The sequence below is a fragment of the Solenopsis invicta genome, chromosome 6 (assembly GCF_016802725.1).
Source record: "Solenopsis invicta isolate M01_SB chromosome 6, UNIL_Sinv_3.0, whole genome shotgun sequence".
Lineage (NCBI taxonomy): Eukaryota > Metazoa > Arthropoda > Insecta > Hymenoptera > Formicidae > Solenopsis > Solenopsis invicta.
In genome coordinates, this window is record NC_052669.1 from 25623536 (window position 1) to 25642203 (window position 18668).

At 41.6% G+C, this 18668-nt stretch overlaps 2 protein-coding genes across 5 annotated transcripts in view; both read left to right on the top strand.

Annotated features, from left to right (window-relative positions):
* The window catches only part of LOC105200473 (heterogeneous nuclear ribonucleoprotein K), an 89625-nt gene that overhangs the window by 31434 nt on the left and 39523 nt on the right, over positions 1–18668 (top strand). For all 4 annotated transcript variants that reach the window (XM_026134386.2, XM_026134388.2, XM_026134390.2 and 1 more), the window contains 2 exons: positions 12976–13091; positions 17687–17743. In XM_026134386.2, coding sequence (XP_025990171.1) covers positions 12981–13091; positions 17687–17743 — 168 coding nt within the window. In that variant the 5' untranslated portion in view covers positions 12976–12980. The remainder of the gene's footprint in view (positions 1–12975; positions 13092–17686; positions 17744–18668) is intronic.
* On the top strand, positions 8291–9328 carry LOC105200558 (histone-lysine N-methyltransferase SETMAR-like). Its single transcript, XM_011168190.2, has one exon. It carries the CDS (start codon positions 8291–8293, stop codon positions 9326–9328), a length of 1038 nt encoding a protein of 345 aa, XP_011166492.1.

Here is an 18668-nt window from a genome sequence, read left to right on the forward strand (position 1 = left end):
TGGTCAGACTGGTGTAACAGGACGTTACCCTCTGGTTGCATGCGGCAAGGGCAGGACGCGATATTGTTATTGCGCCTTCCTTCATCCTTCGCGCGCGATTCTCGGCTGCGGGCAACCAGTGGTTCTCAAAGCCTCAACCTTTGGGCATTTCCCAAATGTTGAACATTATTTTTTATTTCAATTCTCGGCGATCGAATTAAATCGAATATAATTTTGCTTTGTTTGGAAAAGGATATACAGAGTTTCTATTTTTTTTTCCTTTCTTTTTTTTAATAACTTGAAATTTAATCGTAACTATTTCGTGTCCGATCAATCTATGCTTTTCCAAAATTTCCAAATTAATTAAATTGTATTAAATTTTATTTTTTGAAAAGAAGTATGGACATTTGTTTTAGAAACTTGAAACATTCATGAATTTTTAGAAATTTTTAAACCACTTAAAAAAAAATGAAGAAATGATCGAAAACGAGAAACCTGTATAATTAAACTAATAAGATAAAATGTCCTTTATTGTACCGCAAGAGTTGTTATCAGAATTTTATTAAAAAAAAAATCTTTCTAGAAAATATCTTTTTCTAGAAAATATCTTTCAGTCGTTTGTATTTATCTAGGGATTTACTCGTATTTTCCTCCTCGTTTTCCATTTTCCTCGTTTTCTCCGATGCAGGTAACGAGGATTGGACGGAGTCGAAATCCTGTCGATCGCGCGTTTCGCTTTTTACCTTCGATCCACCGCGTTCCACCTGCAGTAACATTGTTACTCGCCTCGCACATCTCGCTTTTCATCTCCCATCGCATTTTCATTACTTCCCGCCGCGCCGCGAGTCGATGTCCCGGTGGTACGCTGAAACGCGAAGTAGCGAAAACAAATGGCCCTGCGGAGATTAAAAATCACGCGTTGTCATAGATTTTGTCTCGCGGCAACGTTATTTCATCGTGTTTACTCGTAATCATGATACACGCCGATACGTGAGATCGTTTCGAATATACTCGTTCGCAGTGCGCGGACCCTTTTAGATGTTCTCTATTTACGCGTTCGTTATAAATCAGTGTATCAGTGTAGACCGCAAAGGGTTAACCTAATGCTACGAAATGGGATAGTTGACGCGGCGCCCGCGCCGAATGGATCGGTCCTTATGGTGGAATCAGCAAACGCGAATAATAGCACTCGGTGGTTTCGCGGTAATTCCGCAACTTGATCGCGCTGTTATTTCGAAATCCCAAGTGCGTCAGTACGATATCATGAAAGATGATGTACATTTAGTGCGTTTTGGCGTTTTTTACGATGTATTTAAAAATGACATTCAAGTTTTATGCGTCATCTAAATTGTCAATCGACTTTGTTAGACCATCGAGATCAGTGAAACGGAACGCGTTGCGATTGATAATTTTACGAGCTCTCTTTCTCTCTCTCTCTCTCTCTCTCTCTCTCTCTCTCGCCATTGTTGCGTTGACGACCGCGGTCTAAATGGCTCCGGCTTTAAGGATTGAGTTTCCCGACTAATTACTACTCTTGTTGCAACTAGGTTGATGTCAGCTCTGGTACGTTTTCACAGGCGTGGCGGGCTAAACAATTTTCTTTTATGACACTCCCCGTTTACGATATCGTAGAGAGGAATGCTTTAAAGGTCGACTGTTAATCTTTTAACCATCATTTTGCTTCGTCTCTATTAGTCGAGGAATTTTATTTCTTCATTGCCCGACGCGCTTCTTGAATAATGCGGTTGCGTGAAATCGTCGACATTGGCCGAACGAGTAACAGTTTTGATAGATAGCCTTACAGATTACGACGCGTTGAAATAATTTCTAGCCAAGAATCAAGGACTGATAAATCTTGGAGACATGGTAAGTTTCGCGCTGCGGAACTTGCGAAACATTCTGTACTGTAAATTCGCCACTCACGTTTACAAATTTACGACCGTTACATGGAAATTCCTGCAAACAACGCCTCTGGCGTAATTAACGCCAGACATCATCGTAAAATTTGTTCCCGTCCGAAAACGCAGCATAATATTACGTAATATTAATCAAGGACGGTCTAACAAAATGCCCGCTAACGAAGTGTAGCGAGAGAGAAAGAGAGCGTGCGCGTGCAATTTCGTAACGTTGAACAATATCGTGCGGGCAAATAATTACTTTCTGGCCAACACGCGCAACTTTGGCTGTCGGAATAAACGCCCGGACTTTTCCGTCAACTCCGAGAGGGTGCAACGCCGGCACTCTTGGTTCGTTCGCGTGCCCATGCTCACGCGAGACGCAACCCGGGGCGCAACGTCGTTTGTCCAAATGATCTTTCTCGGACGCGTTTCGCTACGTTCCAGCGCGGTTATCGCGGCAATTTTGCAAATAACCGTCAAAAGAGGAAGGGAGAGAAAGAGAGCGCGCTTCGGCCGAATTGGTCGAATGAATGAATGAATTTGCGGACACGGGACGGAATTCACACTCGCGCTAAATAAATTTGGTAGTAGCTCGCTCGGTCTTGTTCGCTTCCGGCTTGTTCGTTTCATACAGTCTAATTTTAAGCTTGGCCGACCGGACGAACGAATGCTCGGACGACGGACGGACGGATGGATGGATAGGCGGTGGATAGATGGATAGATGGATGGACGGATGGATGGATGGATGGGTGGGTGGATGGACGAACGGATGGGAATGCATGTGGAACATGGAAGCTCGTTAGATGCTCGCCTTATGGAAATAATTGGATCGTCAGCCGCAGAAACGCGTGTGCGCGACGATCGATTTCTGTTCCATCTTCCAAAAGCGTAGATACGGTTGTTAGAGTTTATTGAAGAAGAAAATATTGTTAAGTATTTTAATAAAAATCTAAAAATTAATTTGTTTTATTCCGTAACGCGTGAATATTGCTTAACATTATTCAGAAAATTTGCATTGAAAAAAATAGCTTTTAAATTGCATATACAATATATCGTAAAAACGATATATTCTCGTTACAAACGCTTTTAATGACATCGGCGATTTTTGGTATTTTATTGCATTTCACTGAAACGAATCGGCCATTTAATGAATATAGGCAATATTTAATTTTATGTAAAATTAATATTTAATTGAAACATGAATTATATAATAATGTATAATTAATTAATAAAATGACGTATATTAATAAACAACAATTAAACAATACGTGATTACATAATAGAAAAAAGATGTTTAGCTATTCTTTTTCAATTATTCTATCTTTAGAGTTCGGTGATATTATATTACACGGTCCGTTTGAGCCATCTCGTCAGTATTGGCCGGCACAAAGCTTAACTCGATTTATATCAAGTACAAAAGGGACAATCCTATTAAAGTGACTATATCTAAACGCTGTAAATAGGTCACAGACGGTGAAACGTCTTTGCAAGAGTACAAATTGGCGTGAAATCTTGCACAGAGTATATTTGTATGCGTGAATAATATTCGTCTTACATCGCCCGTCGTCTAATCGTCTGTCTTGTTCTTTGATGTCCGAATAACGATGTTCGAGTTTTGTCAGTGTGGGTCTATCGGCGTGCAAATTGTGAATTTTGTAGTCTCGAGTATTCCGTAAACTTCATACAGTCAGGCATTTCATCTACGAATGCAGAGAATTATGAAACCGCGAATCGCGAATAGATCGTGTATCTTTACCATCGGGTTCGATGTGTTAACGCCGCTGTTCTTTCGCATATAATCGTGGCTGCGTGGAGAGAACACACACACACACTCTCTCTCTCTCTCTCTCTCTCTCTCTTTCTCTCTCTATTTGGCTACGTTGTTACCACGCAACCACGTTTGTCCGAGCTTCCGGCTTTCCAATCTTCTTGTCTGTCCGTACTTTGCATATTTCTTCAGGCATATTTCTTTTCGGTGGGAACGCGCGAAGTGTTTTGTAGGCAGCTCGCCTAGTGCGTTTCAGCCAACTCCATGTACCGTAAGCAAAATGGGGACGTCTCGCATACCGGGTATCGAATTTTACGGGCGGTTCGGTGGCGTTAATCATTCTATTTCGGGTTCCCCGAAGAGCGAATGGTGCGCGACGCGTGCATTAGCAGACGCGTCTCTCATATACTGACGTCAAACGTCGAATTTCTAAGCCAACTCCGCTTAGTCTCGGCCAATAATCTCGTGGTTCACCTGCCAGCCCCTTCCTTTCCCTCAGTCCTCCCTCCCCCCCCTCCCTCTTGAACCTCCCTTCTGCTCGTCCAAGTCGAACATTATGCTCGGCGGCGATCGCGAGCGAAGTATGTGCACATATGCAACGCTCATCCATATTCATGCTAATTTCCATGCGACTCTGTACTCGTCGCGCGTGAACGGTCGATTTTATTTTCCGCTTAATAATGCCGTGTTCAACCGACGCATTATATGCCTCATTCGCGCAACTCATTAGCGATCTTTTTGTTTTGGAATTTATGAAAAATAGCCAATAGGAATTTATTTAATCAAAATTTATTCAGAAAGTCTACAACGAGTCAATCGAGATTACGAGAAGATTGACGTGTCAATATTTTTTATACGTGACGTATATTACGAAAAAAATCGATAGGATAGTGATAACTGTGGATAAAGGATAGTATGAGGATAGTATCCCGAAGAGAAACGGATATCTCGAAACGCTTGATAGAACGATGTTAAACAAACTCCTTTTACGTGCTGCGAGCTTCAATCGATAAAATGTACGCGATTCATTTAACGTTTCCCGCACTCTCGCTCGGGGTTTTGCCGCTGTTATGTTTTAGCCGCGTATTAAAGTTGTATTTAAAAAAAAAAGAACAATGAGAGATTTTTTGGCGCACTGTTTATACGCACGTAGTGCGGTTTTTTCTCGAATAAAATACTCGTAAAAAAAAAAATTATTTTACGGCGCTGGCGCGAGCGAATTGAAACGTGATCGAGGGGAAATATTTTGATTCGCGGTGAGAAAAAGGGTCGCGGCGCGGGACGCCGCGGTTGAAAAGTCCATCGTGCGAGCAGGTATCGTCTACGAGGCAGCTATCGCGTGGAGCGAAAGCCGCGTGAACACAGCAGGAAAAACAGGAAACGCACCTCTCTCGTTCCGACGACCGAGGTTTACGGTACTTCGAACCGCGAATAGCGCACGATGTTACATCGCTTTTTATGTGCATCGACTGCTCCGCTAGTCGCCGATACGTTCGTCGTCGCGTTTATGCTACTGACCAATCCCCCGTTTCTTCTTTTATCTCCGCACCAAGCTGGCAATTTCTGAGTCTCGCAACTTCCGCTTTACTTTATCCGAGCTCGCTATTTATTGAAACGCAGATGCCTTTGCAAGTAGATCGCGAGGTTCTTGCATTCCTCCGACACATTCCTCGTCGATCTCGAAGAGACAGCTATCGTTTGAGGAAAAAATGAGTACAGTAGAATATATGCTGTAGAATGATTTATTTCATATAATCGTTGTGTGCATCGAAAAAAGAACATTATTGCTTTGTGATGCTTTTTTTACGGGTTGCCTTTTACATGATGCTCCAAACGACAAGAAACACCCTATCCTTCCGTCTCGAGACAACGTATCGCATTCGGGATATTACCCGGTCCTTGACTTGTAGATCAGGGCCAAATCGATCGCGCGGATATAATGCGACCAGGGCAGTTTACAAAATTACGAGATATCCCAGTGGGAATCGACGTTGGGGGCCGAGGTAGGAAACAGGAAGAGGGCCGTGATGGCGGGAAACGCGCGCGCGCACGCGGAGTGAAAGGAGAGGCCAGATGAGAGGTTCGGAGCAAAAACGGTAAACAAGCTTCTTTCGTTGCAACGACGACTTGGATTTATGAGGCTCCGCTGTCCGGTCTATGGACAGCCTCTCCTCCTCCTCCTCCTCCTCCTCCTGGCTTTGTACGACGAGCGTGCACCGAGCCATCGAGGTTCCTTTCCAGGATATTCCCCTCGTTCTTTTTTTCCCTTTTACGGTGCTTTTCCTCGTCCACGGGGGTAGCCGACGACCCGTCGTTTGTAAACTGCCGCGTACGATCTTTCCTCAATCCCCCACGCGCTCTTTGTCGCATCACGATTTTCCGCATCTTTCTTGCGGTATTAGCTGGACGAGAAACGTGTGAGTACTCTTTTTTTTTGTTTTGTTTTCTTAAATCGATATTCCTTCCAAAAGCGTTTTAGGCGTCAAGTCCTTTATCGTGGACTTTCGGGGCGCCAGTAGAGGTATCGCTGCGCGTATTTCTCAAATATTGAATGAAGGTATCGATATCCGATACTTTCGCGGCGACCCGCACAATTTCCACGACGCCGGGATTGCTAGCGTCGCGTCGTCGCCGCAATTATTCGCCGTCTGCGCGGCGACGAAATAATTACTTGGACAGTATATAACTATGGGGAACACTATTATCCGCTCTTCGGAGAAACGGTTCCTGTCACGATACGAGCGACTGCGCTACTTGCGCTCCTCTTTCACCAAACTTTCGGGAAAATTGAAATAGTTGGGTCGGTCGCTTAACTCTCGACGCGATATTGCTATCGATACACTTCCTCCCTTCGTCGTTCTTTACTTCTCTCCCTCTTCCTTTACTTCCTTTCTTGCTCTTTGCTATCTCCTGTTATTTTTGACGAACGGACGAATAAAGTCACTTGCACAAATTTGTGATTAGAGCAGAAAGACGAGCACGATATTGTGACTGATTACATTTCGCCTGGTATGCTTCACCGTGAAACTTTAACGGTACTTTGGTTAATCAGGTTATACACCATGGTATCTACTTGTTTTAATTGACCGTGGTTCGTGATACGCAGTTGAAGAGCATATAGTATAGCGCCGCGTCCGTGCCAGACTTCGTCGATAGCTTGGGTAGTATAGCTTCAAATTGAAGTTTCGAGAGTACTCGACTAACAGACGTTGTGCATTTAACGCTTGAAAAAGCTTCCATCGTAATATCAAAAGTTTGTTTCTCATAATGCGCAGCGAAAGGATAACTTAATTTAAACAACAAATTGCTCATCGATTGCTGTACATATGTATCAACCGTGTCGAACATGAAGATACGAAAAGGTGTTTGTGTCGAGGGGTCCGGGAACGAGGCTGTAAACCCATCGTAAATCGCGGCGGGCTGTGCCGGCCCAATTATCGGGTCTCCGAGAAACGAGAGGTGCGTCTGGAAGGGGAGATTCAACCTCGCGTAATGATCGCGAAATGGAGCACCGCGCGCATCGAAGGATTAATTGTCCTCTTCCCTCTTTTCTCGCGCTCCGGTCGCGTCGTTTCTTTTTGTCTCACGTGCCAATATATCACATATGGACTAGCGTGCGGACTGGTTATGGACTAGTTAGTCGTTACACTCTTGCCGAGAGTGGACTTTCAGGCGCCTCACGCCACTACCACTGTAGACTCCGCGGCGCCCTTTTTTTCATTCCCTCTCACGTGCTTCGCCAATCTCAGTCTGTCTCTGTTATTCTTGCTCTTTCTCTCTCTCTCTCTCTTGTTTTTTTTTTGCGCACGAGCGAGGAACACACGCACGCGTATACACAATCAACCACCATGTGCACCCTCTATCATTTCGTCGTTCGATTTCTCTCGCGCGACTACGATGAAGCGCTCGCTCGACTGAAATTCCCCTTTGCCTTCAGGAGACCTTTTCGACTCGCGTCACGAGAAGCATGATCACGCACCCGAGTCGCGGATCGATGGCTGCACCATAGACTCGAGTTAAAAAATATAATTCCGTAAATGGTGCTTGTGTAATAATACACAGTCATTTTATTAAATAATATTTTATTAAATATTCTCAAGTATACATTGTTGGAAAAGCTTCCAAAGCTTGTGATTATTATGTAACTGAAAAGTAATGAATGACATGAAAATTAACAATAAGTTATATTAGTCTTAAATGTAATAAGCGTGTGCATTAAATTTAAAGAACGTAGTATTGTACAAAATAATTTACGCGTTAATGACATATAAAAGGTCTGTGAAACAGACACGCTTAGTTAATGACTAGTTAAAGTTATAAATAATTATTTCAATTATTGTTAATTAAAATGTCATTTATATCCACCAATGAAAGGTATATTAAATTTGATTACACTTAATTTTTTAAGTTATTAATTAAACTTTTATTAACATATACATTAACAGTCTTTCTAGTTAAAGAGAATTTAAATTTAATTTGCCAGTGTACATTAAAAATTAATGAAATGTTAAGACTATTTCTAACAGTGATTATTTCTATTTCTTTTATTCATACACAGTGCAACAATTAATTTTTAAGACTGGCGCCAAATCTCAGCAAGTAGTGGCGACATCTGTCGATCGGTAGCATCCTTAGAAATTGTATCATGGAACAAAGAGCGGTTATTAAATTTAACGCAAGACTTGGTAAAAGTGCATCAGAAACATTCCAGTTGGTGCAGCAAGTGTATGGCGATGCTTGTTTAAGTCGATCAAATGTTTTCGTGTGGCATAAACGATTTTTGGATGGTAGAGAATCGCTAGAAGATGACCAACATACGGGAAGGCCAGTGTCAATTCGAAAACCCGAAACGATCGAAAAAATACGTAATTTTATTGCAAATCACCGCAATGCTTCACTGAGAATGATGGAAGCGGCTTTGAACATCAACCGAGAGACGATTCGGACCATTCTTCACGAGGATTTGGGCAAAACAAAGGTTTGTGCTAAGTTTGTTCCACACACTTTGACGGATGAACAAAAAGCAATGAGAGTTAGCCATTCCATAGACATCGTTGTAGCTGCCAGAAATAATCCAAACTTCCTGAAATCCATTGTTACGGGGGATGAAATATGGTGCTTTCAATTCGATTCAACAACCAAGCGCCAAAGTGCGGAATGGAAGTCGAAAAATTCACCAGAAGCCAAGAAAACACGAAAAGTGCCTTCAAAAATCAATACAATGCTCATCACATTCTTTGATAGTAAAGGAATTATTCACAAAGAATTTGTTCCATCTGATCAAATAGTTACTGGCGACTATTATCTTGAAGTTTTGAAGCGTTTGATGGCCAGAATCCGTCGTATCCGTCCCGATTATCAAGATCCAAACAGTTGGACGCTATTGCACGATAACGCGCCATCTCACAAGTCACTCAGTGTTTGTCAATTTTTGGCCAGAAATCAAGTCTGTGTGCTCAATTATCCGCCATATTCACCTGATTTGGCCCCGTGCCACTTCTCTGTATTTCCAAAATTGAAATTGAAGTTAAAAGGATGCTTTTTCGAAGACATTCCGACCATCCAAACAGCTTCAACACGGGAACTAGAAGCAATACCACAAAATGAGCTTAATCATGCATTTGAATCCCTTTTGAATCGCTGTAACAAGTGTATTGAAGCAAGAGGAGATTATTTTGAATAAAACAACTTGAGATTTTGTGTATTTTGTTTCTATCGTGTTTTATTGGTCCAGTCTTAAAAATTAATTGTTGTACCGTGTATGAATGAAAGAAATAGAAATAGTTACTGTTAGAAATAGTCTGAACATTTCATTAATTTGTAATGTACACTGGCAAATTAAATTTAAATTTTCTGTAATTAAAAAGACTATTAATATACATGTTAATAAATTTTTAATTAGTAACTTAAAAATTAAATGTAATCAAATTTAATATAAATAATGTCGCGTTTTTTTTCTAAATTAATTTCCAGAAATATTAAAAAATTCATACATGCTTTGTGATCTCAAGGACATGAGGTATTTCACACCTCGGAGAACAATCTCACACGTCGTACGCGATGACCTGACGGCACGGCAGTTCCACGATGGACTTTTAATCCTCGTTGCTCGTCGGAGATATTTTTGCGCGTTCCGTTCAAGTTATTCTCGGCACGCCGTAACGGGAAAGAATAAGGGATAAGTCGGCCACGAATCGGAAAAGCGCCCTTTTGCACGGAATTGTTGCAGCAAATTATTAACGTCGCGTGTCGGTATCAAGCAAGTGTACCGGTATCGATTCCGCCGTCCCGCTTTTTCATCGCGTGCGTATGCAACACGCGGAGGCATCTAGATGCCACCGCGTCGCTTTAATTTCCATTTGCGTCCCGCCGACATTGTTATTAAGCCCCGAGTCTCGCGAACACTCGATCTTTCCCTCGCGGAGGCGAGAGTCGCGACGACCCTTTCCGCAGCAAGAAAATAATTGCCGCTGAATCCCTCGTAGCGGGGGATTCCTTTCTCGCGGGCCTACGAATCATCCGTTCGAATAGTCTGAAGCGCAATATTTGCGATGACGCGGCTTTAAAAATAATTCCGTTCGTTGCTCCTGTTGTAAACAAGCACGGAAATTGCGCCGCACGGAGGAGAAAGTTTCCGCGTTATCTTATATCTGAATATAATATATCCGGCGATTCGTTTTGAAATTATTAAACAAAACAAAATTATTGCGTACAGTTCGGTTAATTATCCCGCAACCAGGTTTGGCTAGTGTACGTCAGTGTATCGTTATCGTCATCGCGCGACCCGAGGTCGAAAGCCAAGTCAAGCTTTAGCTCTTTCGACACTGTAGTCGCGTGCGTTTGTAATCAGCTTAGGTCTCGAGTACGACGGGTACGACCTAGTTCAGTCCACGCGTTTCGTTTGCATATTTGGTTTGCATACCACGCCGAGTACAAAGAGTGCGCTTTACTGTCACGTCACGGGTTTAAAACTGCGGTTAACGTTACGCCACGCTCCACGGAAGTGTGCAAAATCGAAAGGAAAAAGTTCAATTTGGGAATTGCCCACGGAAAACTGTTAAATAGTTGGATTCGGAGCGTTTCTGCACTTTCGGATCGAGAGAAATTAAACGATTTTACGTTACGTAAAAACATTGCTGCGAAATTAACTTTGCAAAATTATGGCTTGAAAAAAGTAAATAAGTCAAATGAAAGACACGACCGTTTCTATTTGCAATTGGAAGATGTGTTCGTTCGATACACGAAAGGCGATACACACTGCATTACGTGCAGTACCGATGCACCGAGACACACCGTACTCGCACGTACGCTCGTCGCCTCGTTAGAAATATGCCACGCGCAAGTTTCTGCATTCTCCTGTAACTGCCTATGATCTTATGTTTCGACGTTTCCATTGTCAGGCGTACGTGTTTTCGTATGCCGCGCGTGTAACTGCGATTTCTATGCTAAACGCGCAGCAGAGCCGACAAATGGCAGTCAGCAGCTTCGACGCGTTACATTCTCGTTTCTTTTTCCTCTGGGAGGAGGAACGACGATACCGTCGCAATCCCTACGCGACGCGGAATTTCGGAGCGAAACGACTCGTCTATTGGATATATCGGAGACATGAGTCGCGCATGTGAGTTTAGTTAACAAAGCTTACGGTCGTGGTGTCACGAGGATATGTCGCGATATGTGTTATTACCGGAGAAACGCTATTGTGCGGTTAGCCCCACTGTTCTTCGATCAAACAGACTGATTATGTAATTAATTATTCGCAGTTCAATCGTGTTACATTAAACATTCTGGACTGGTGAGCAGATAAACAGCGATTATCATGACAATTTAAATACATAATCTCTATTGATTTTGACAAAATTTGATTCTCCTTTGCTGCAACTACGCAAATAATATAATTACGATATCGAGGGATTGGGGATATTGAAATACAGGATCTACACCCGATCCTATATTTCAACTTTAAGTGACGAAAGGAAAAATTGAATTTTTAGCAACAAATTTGCGGGAGGATCGTAAAGATGCTTGCTGACATCCGTAGTATTAAATTGATCGTCAATTTCTCTCTCTTATTCCGGATGTTGCTTTTCTGCTTCAATTATTTAAGAGCTGTGTTTGAAATCGAAAGTAACGACATACATTTCGAAAGAATTAGAAATTGTATGTAAAATCATGCAAAAAATATTATTTCAACACTGAGATCTAGACGTGATCGTTAAGGCTTATCAATTTATTTGTGCTTAAAAATAAAATTTATTAGATTTATATTGTAAGGCGTAGAAAGCACAAGCATAGCTATTGAGCTTTTAAGGGATTCCGTATTCTTTCGATTGATTGCCGATGCACGTCAGCCGCCAAAACGTTAGAAGAGTTTGATCGTGTTAAAGAACGAAAATCAACGTGTTAGCAATTTTATCTGGGAAAAGAAATCGCTGGGTCGTGGCATTTACGCTCGTGGTCATTTAAAAGAGCTAAATTTTTAATTCCGCAATGAATTTTTGCGGTGATGCGAAGGGTACTGACGACGCACATAGCAAAGAGTTATCGGGACGCCGACGGAAAATTAATTGTCGCTTCTGCGTTAGAGCAGTTCCGTGGAAAGTAGAAATAATGGAATTTTAATTCCATCGAGTTATCATTCCAGACATATTTCCGTCGTTGTTTATCGGCAATTTGCCGTGGCACCTGCCGTTAAAACAGCTGTGCATTTTCCTTTCACTCAGATGTGTCGTTTATTGGAATGCACAGCCTTAAGAATAATAAACCGTTTTGCACAATTACTAGCTCTGTGTTAATAAAAAATGCTTCTCGAGGCATTGACTTGTTTTCACGGAATAACATTGTAGATGAAACACCTAAATCTGTATACGTTAACACGCATTGTAGAACTGGATGGACTGGTGTGCGAGCAGCATCGTAATTCATCGTCCGTTAAATCACCTCGTTTGCCTTAATGACGCCAACGGCGTGGGAAAGCCGTTTTACGAGATGACGTGCGTACACTCGCCGTCGTCTTTTATTGCATTAATTCGACGTTTTCGTCAAGAAAGTCCGCGACCATACGCCACGCGATCTTTGGTCGCGTGGCGTATGGTCGCGGGCTTTCTTGACGAAAACGGTGTATGTTAATCCATTATAAATTTATGCACCATAATTTTGGCGTCACGTTTTGTGACGGAGATGACGTTGTATGAAAATTGTAATAAAAGCGAGTCGAGTTACGAGTGTGTAAACTCAATTCATTATTTACGTCCGTGAAACGAATTTCGCGATGCGATACGACGGAGGAGACGAATATTTTCTGAAGAAAGATCCTTCATTTGCTTGTTTCAGGAATAATGAAGAGAGAAGCCGAGGCTGGCGCCATGACAGGTTCCGGGGGACCGACCAGCCCCCATAAGCGCTATCGACAGGGTGACGATGAACTCCGTCTTCTCATCCCGAGTAAGGTGAGTGTCGTCGATCGATACGTCGCGGTATCGTGAAACTATCGCCCAAAACGTGGTATAATTTGCCTCAGATTTCAGGATAAAACTTTACTTGTAATTTCTATTATTTGATTTAATTGTAATTTTAGTTTTAATTATTTTGAACACGCGTATGTGCTTTAACACTTTGTGCACGCGATACGACAATTTTGTCCTGCAAATTTTTTTTTTGAAAAGAATATCTACTGTGATTAGTTATAACATTTATATATAATTTTTTGAAATATACAATTATACAAATAATTTCTGGAACTTTTTAAGTAACGTAAGAGTCATTGAAGAATTTTTTCACACTTGAAGAAATAATGAAAATTAATTTAGAAATGTCATATGGCCGAACGTGTACTGAGCTGTCGAAAAACAACGTGTGTACAAAGTATTAATATACATTTATGTATGTACGTTAAAGCACATGTGTTATACGCGAGTATTCCGATTTTACAAATATTTTTCGTATTACACATGGTAAACATAAAATTACAAACAGAATCTTGAATTCTGATGCGAATTATGTAGATCGTCTTAAATGGACTTAAAACTTAAAGACAAGCAAAAAGGCGTTCTTGCGCCTGTTTTCATGAACTATTGTTTCGCCCTGGCTTCCGATTAACGTTCACGTTCATCGTACGATTTGGAAGCGTTTGTACCGTTCCCCGAGTTGCAATCGTTGACGCTCGGAAATGTCGATGTTAGCAACGCCCTCCTCCGTCTCTTCGCCGGGTGTGCAGTGTGCATAGTGTTCCAACGCACGATGCGAGCGAGCAGGTCGGATGTGCTTCCCACGTGTTTCGCCACTGGGTCACTGTATTTTCCAGTCACGCGTACCCGGTCTGACTCTTTTCGCCGTTGCATCCGTGTACGAATGTGAATGCGGTAAAACGACTCCCATACGCGCAACACGGTACCCACCTCCGACGAGTCCGTTTTCATCGTCGGGACAGCCGGACGGCTCTTCCGGTCATTGTCGCCACGCTCGGCGGACCGTTATCGGTTTCTCTCGACTGCTTTCTTTTCCCCGCGGGAAATTCCTGTGGATCTGCGAACGTCGAGACCTCGGGAATTTTGGTAGATCGACGAAAATGCAGCCGTTGTCTGTACAGCCTGGGTTAGAGACCGGTGCAGGTGCCTCTCTCTTGGTATCGAGGTTGCCTTTAGTTGCTGCAAGTTCTCCATCTCTATCGCCGATTTATCGTCAGACCGGATGTTTCTCGACTGGGCGGATATTTTCTTGCGCCACCATTTCCTCCGTGGTACAATAAGACGCAGCAGGCGAATATCGCGATTGCCGCCACCGCCGCCGCCGCCGCCGCCGCCGCCGCCGCCGCCTGCTGCTGCTGCTGCTGCTGCTGCTGTTGCTGCTGCTGCTGTTGCTGCCGCCCGCTTTCGAGGGCATCGAGAGAGAAGTAATATCGTGAATCGAGGTCTATCTGTACCTCCTTTCGCTCGGTAGTGATTGATTGTAGCATTGAGAATATCGAAGGGAGCAGTAAAGCACTCGTTTTCTTACGCTTCCTTTGTTCGACGTATTTTCTGAGGAGGATGCCGAAGATTCTATCGCCCAACGTTCTGCGAGCCGACCGGTGGGGAACGAGTTTTTTTTTTATTTTAAATTTTATTTTTATTTTTCTATTTTATATTTATTTTATATCATTTCCCCGTGGTTTCCTTCGACGTGACATACATTGATATTTTTTTGGGCTGGACTCTCACCAGCAACGATCCAATTTCGCGAATTCCGCGCGCGAGTTCGCGACGCAAGGCCATCCAATTATCGAAATAATTCCAGCTCGACATTGTCCTTAGCATAATCCCGTAAACCGTTTGCGTCTCGCGCACGCTAATAAGCTTAATTGAATTGAATGACCGATCGTCACGGGAGGGAGCACAGATAAGCGTGTCATCATCGTCCATTGGCACGCGAATGCCCGAAAAAACCTAACGTCGCGTGAAAATGATACCTAACGCGTGCGATGGGGTTACAGCTCGCCCGCGTCTCTCTTAATTATCGTGGATCACTTTTGACGAAGGGAGGAGGGAGGAGGGAAATTTGTGAATTCGACGCTCGACGTTCGTCAGGGTGTTACCCGACTTTGGTGAGATTCGACCTTTCGCGGCACGTGACATCATCGCGAACGGCCGTGAAGCGGCGATCGCGCCTGTTAATTTCGTAATGGACAACAAGAGCGATGTGTGTGCTATACACCGAGGTGGTGTGCCCCGATGCGTGCGATTTAATCGGCGCCGCGAGGGCGCCTTATTGCGATCCAGCCGGTCGAGCACGAACGCGAACGTTCGTCGCGCTTGATCGCGGTCGATTCTCTGGCTACGTAATCGACGATATCATCGCGCGCTGTCATTGGTACCCGACGTTGTGTCAGGGACGACCGCATTGTGTGCAGCATTACTGATAGGTACCACGACCTTCGCGAGAAGTCGCGAGATTCGTCACGTTCTTCGAGGAACACTTCTTAGGGAAATTCGTGTGTATCTTAATAGAAATATGAATCTCACGCAGAAAAATAATGTCAAAAAGAGCTAACTCAGTTTACTTTTTTTTTCTTCTAATAAGTAACGATTATTTTTTTAACAAGGAATATTTTCTTGGTGATTGTATTATACATTTGTATAATTAAAATATAATCATTGTCATGGAAAACTTCATTATCATATATTAAAAGAATTTATTTCGATGAATTATTATACTATTTCGATGAATATTAAAATTGTATCTAAGAAAAGCCAGAACAATAAACAAATTGAATTTTGTTTTAACATGATATTCTTGATTGAAATATTAAATTGCTAAGAGTCAGAATAATAAACAAATTGAATTAAATTACCCAGAATTAGAATAATAAACAAATCGAATTTTTGTTATTTTTCTGTGTGCGCACAGAAGTTTATTTTAAGTAAATATTACTTGCTTCAAGTAATTGAGGAGTGTATTTTAAGACCATGATGGTAAATGGTAACAGATTATATATGCTGCTTTTAAAATATATATATATGTATAATCTAGCCATTAAGAGTTTGTTTTAATTAACAGATTCAATTTGAATTTATCTTATTCAGTTTAGCTGTAATATTTATAATATAAACTGTAGATTTTCAATATGAATAATGCATATTGAAACATGACCTCAATATACTGAATATGCAACAAGGTATATTGTAATAAAAAGATAATATAAATAGTTTAGTTTAGATAACTTCTAAGACAAGTGAGCATTGATTAGTAGGTAGTAGCTACGCTGAAAAAAATGTTTGTATTCAAGTATTAATATATTTATTTTAGCATTATTTTTTTGATTTAAATAAATATTAGCTAGTATAAAATAATTTATTTTTAAACTTTGAAAACATTTTTTTTAATAAAAGAAATGATGTTAAATAAATTTAATTGAATATAAAAATTTTTTTTTTAATGTAAGACAACTTTTTCATCTCATGACTAGACATGAGGTTCAATTTCTACTAAAGTACAGGTACAAATTCGGAGGTTTTATCGATCCCTTCGTCTACGAATTTGTATTTTCTCGAAGCACGAACAACGTTGCTGTGCCGGATGAAAATGATTGCATTTCTACGTCTGCTGTATGTCATAATGCCGCGCATCGAGGCGCGTCCTTGACGCGCCTTTTCGCGGAGGAGAAAGTGTTAATTGCCAGACATTGCTAGAGCTTATTTAATTAACTCGGCGGACCTGTCGTTAAAGGTAGCGCACCGTGCGTGGCGTAATTAATCCGTATAGATCGCGCACCGAGTTGCAATTATTTTACGTTTCATGGAGAAACGGGTGATCATGCTCTCGCGCGATATCTGACACGTGCCGGAAGTCTAGGCTGCGGTAAAATTAAAAGCCTAACTAGAAGTGGACGGTAGGTTTATCTCGGGCATCAGAAGAGACTGGAGAAAGCGAAATATTGATGCACGAGCCCGGAGTTCGTGACGGCGGAATGGAATTTCCGTATTTCATCCTCTTTATGCTCCGAGGCAGATTATCTCACTTCCAGATTTTTCGTTCATTAAATATTTGCCGGCTACGCCCTCGACGGGAGATAGTTGTTTAATTAATATTACAAAGACTGAGAAGACGACCACTCAAATATATACCTGCTCTTTGTGATCTATACCGTAATCTCGGCGGAAGTTTAGATATCAAATATTTGTAAACATCACTCGCTGTCACTTCTTTCGATCTGTTAACATTTCTCTCCGAAAATACTTTTAACAGATTGAAGATACACTGAGAGAAATGTTTGGTAAAATCAACCAACGTTTGAATAGTGATGAAATGAATTTTATAGTTATCATTACTAAATATAGTTGTTTTACCAAACAATTTGTAGCTTTATCCAAATAATTGTAATTATACAACAAATTACCAAAAGTTTTGTTAAATGTAATTAACAGTTGTAAGTTTTTGGTACCGGTAACTACAAAATTCATTTGATCACTATTCAATCAAACGTTAGTTGCTCTAACCAAACGATTTCTCTCAGTGTATTTATTTAATCTAATAACCGTTGTTTATTTAAGTTATATTTGTGTTACAGGTTGCTGGTTCGATAATCGGCAAAGGTGGTCAGAACATCACGAAACTCAGGAGTCAGGTAAGCTTTTGCGCTTCGATTCGTTTGTGATTTCGCTATAGTTTTGTTCCTGTCTTCGTCTATTTCTCGCCATACTCCTTACTGGGAGTAAGCATAAAAGAGATAGTGAAAGACAAGGATCATACGAATAATCAAGCAGAAGATCGTAAAAATGTTCACCGAAACGTGTTTTCAAGTCGGCATTTTTACTGTAACGAAGCGGTACTTTGTTTTTACGATTTTCTAACCTTTTCTATACCTTTATGTTTAATTCTAATTATGTGTCGGGTTTTCAGTTGATTGAGAGTCATTTTTGTTTTGTCTGTCGATTTTTTGGGGACTAGTGAATTGCCATATTAATCAAAGACGCGCGGCTTATGTTTTACTTTTCTTGTGCGCCGTCTTTGTGGATCGATGACACGAGTGCCCGTAACGTAATTAACCCTTTAGCTCCCTGGAGCCTTTTAACTTCGTTTGAAACTAAAATAATTATGGTTTATATAATTACGACACGCGGTAAAGGGTTGATACACGAAGATTCATGTAATTTGTGTAAAGAGCGAGGCATGGAAGCCGCGCGTACAAAAGGCTTTGTCGCGAAAATTTGTTTCGCCAGGCACTCGTCTCGTTTTCCAAAGATACTTCATATATCCGTACGAGCTTCATTATGCATTTGGTTCGTTGAAAGGCGGGATGCTTTCCTCGTCTCTCGTATATCTCGCGCGTCGTATGCTCGTATCAATGTTTCATGAGACATTTATTACTTCTTGGTCGCAAGAAAGCCTCGGCCATCGCTAGCTTCAATTTTATTTTTGCGTCATATTTTAAGAGTGACACGTGAAATTTTGTGCACGCTCGCAATGATCGATGGCGAAAGAACTCGTCCTTTGACACGAAATGTCAACGGAGACGTCAACGTGGACGAATTCTCTCGGCTTCGCACGCG

Excerpts from the sequence above, each read along its gene's own strand:
- LOC105200558 (XM_011168190.2), top strand. The coding sequence starts at position 8,291 with ATGGAACAAAGAGCGGTTATTAAATTTAACGCAAGACTTGGTAAAAGT.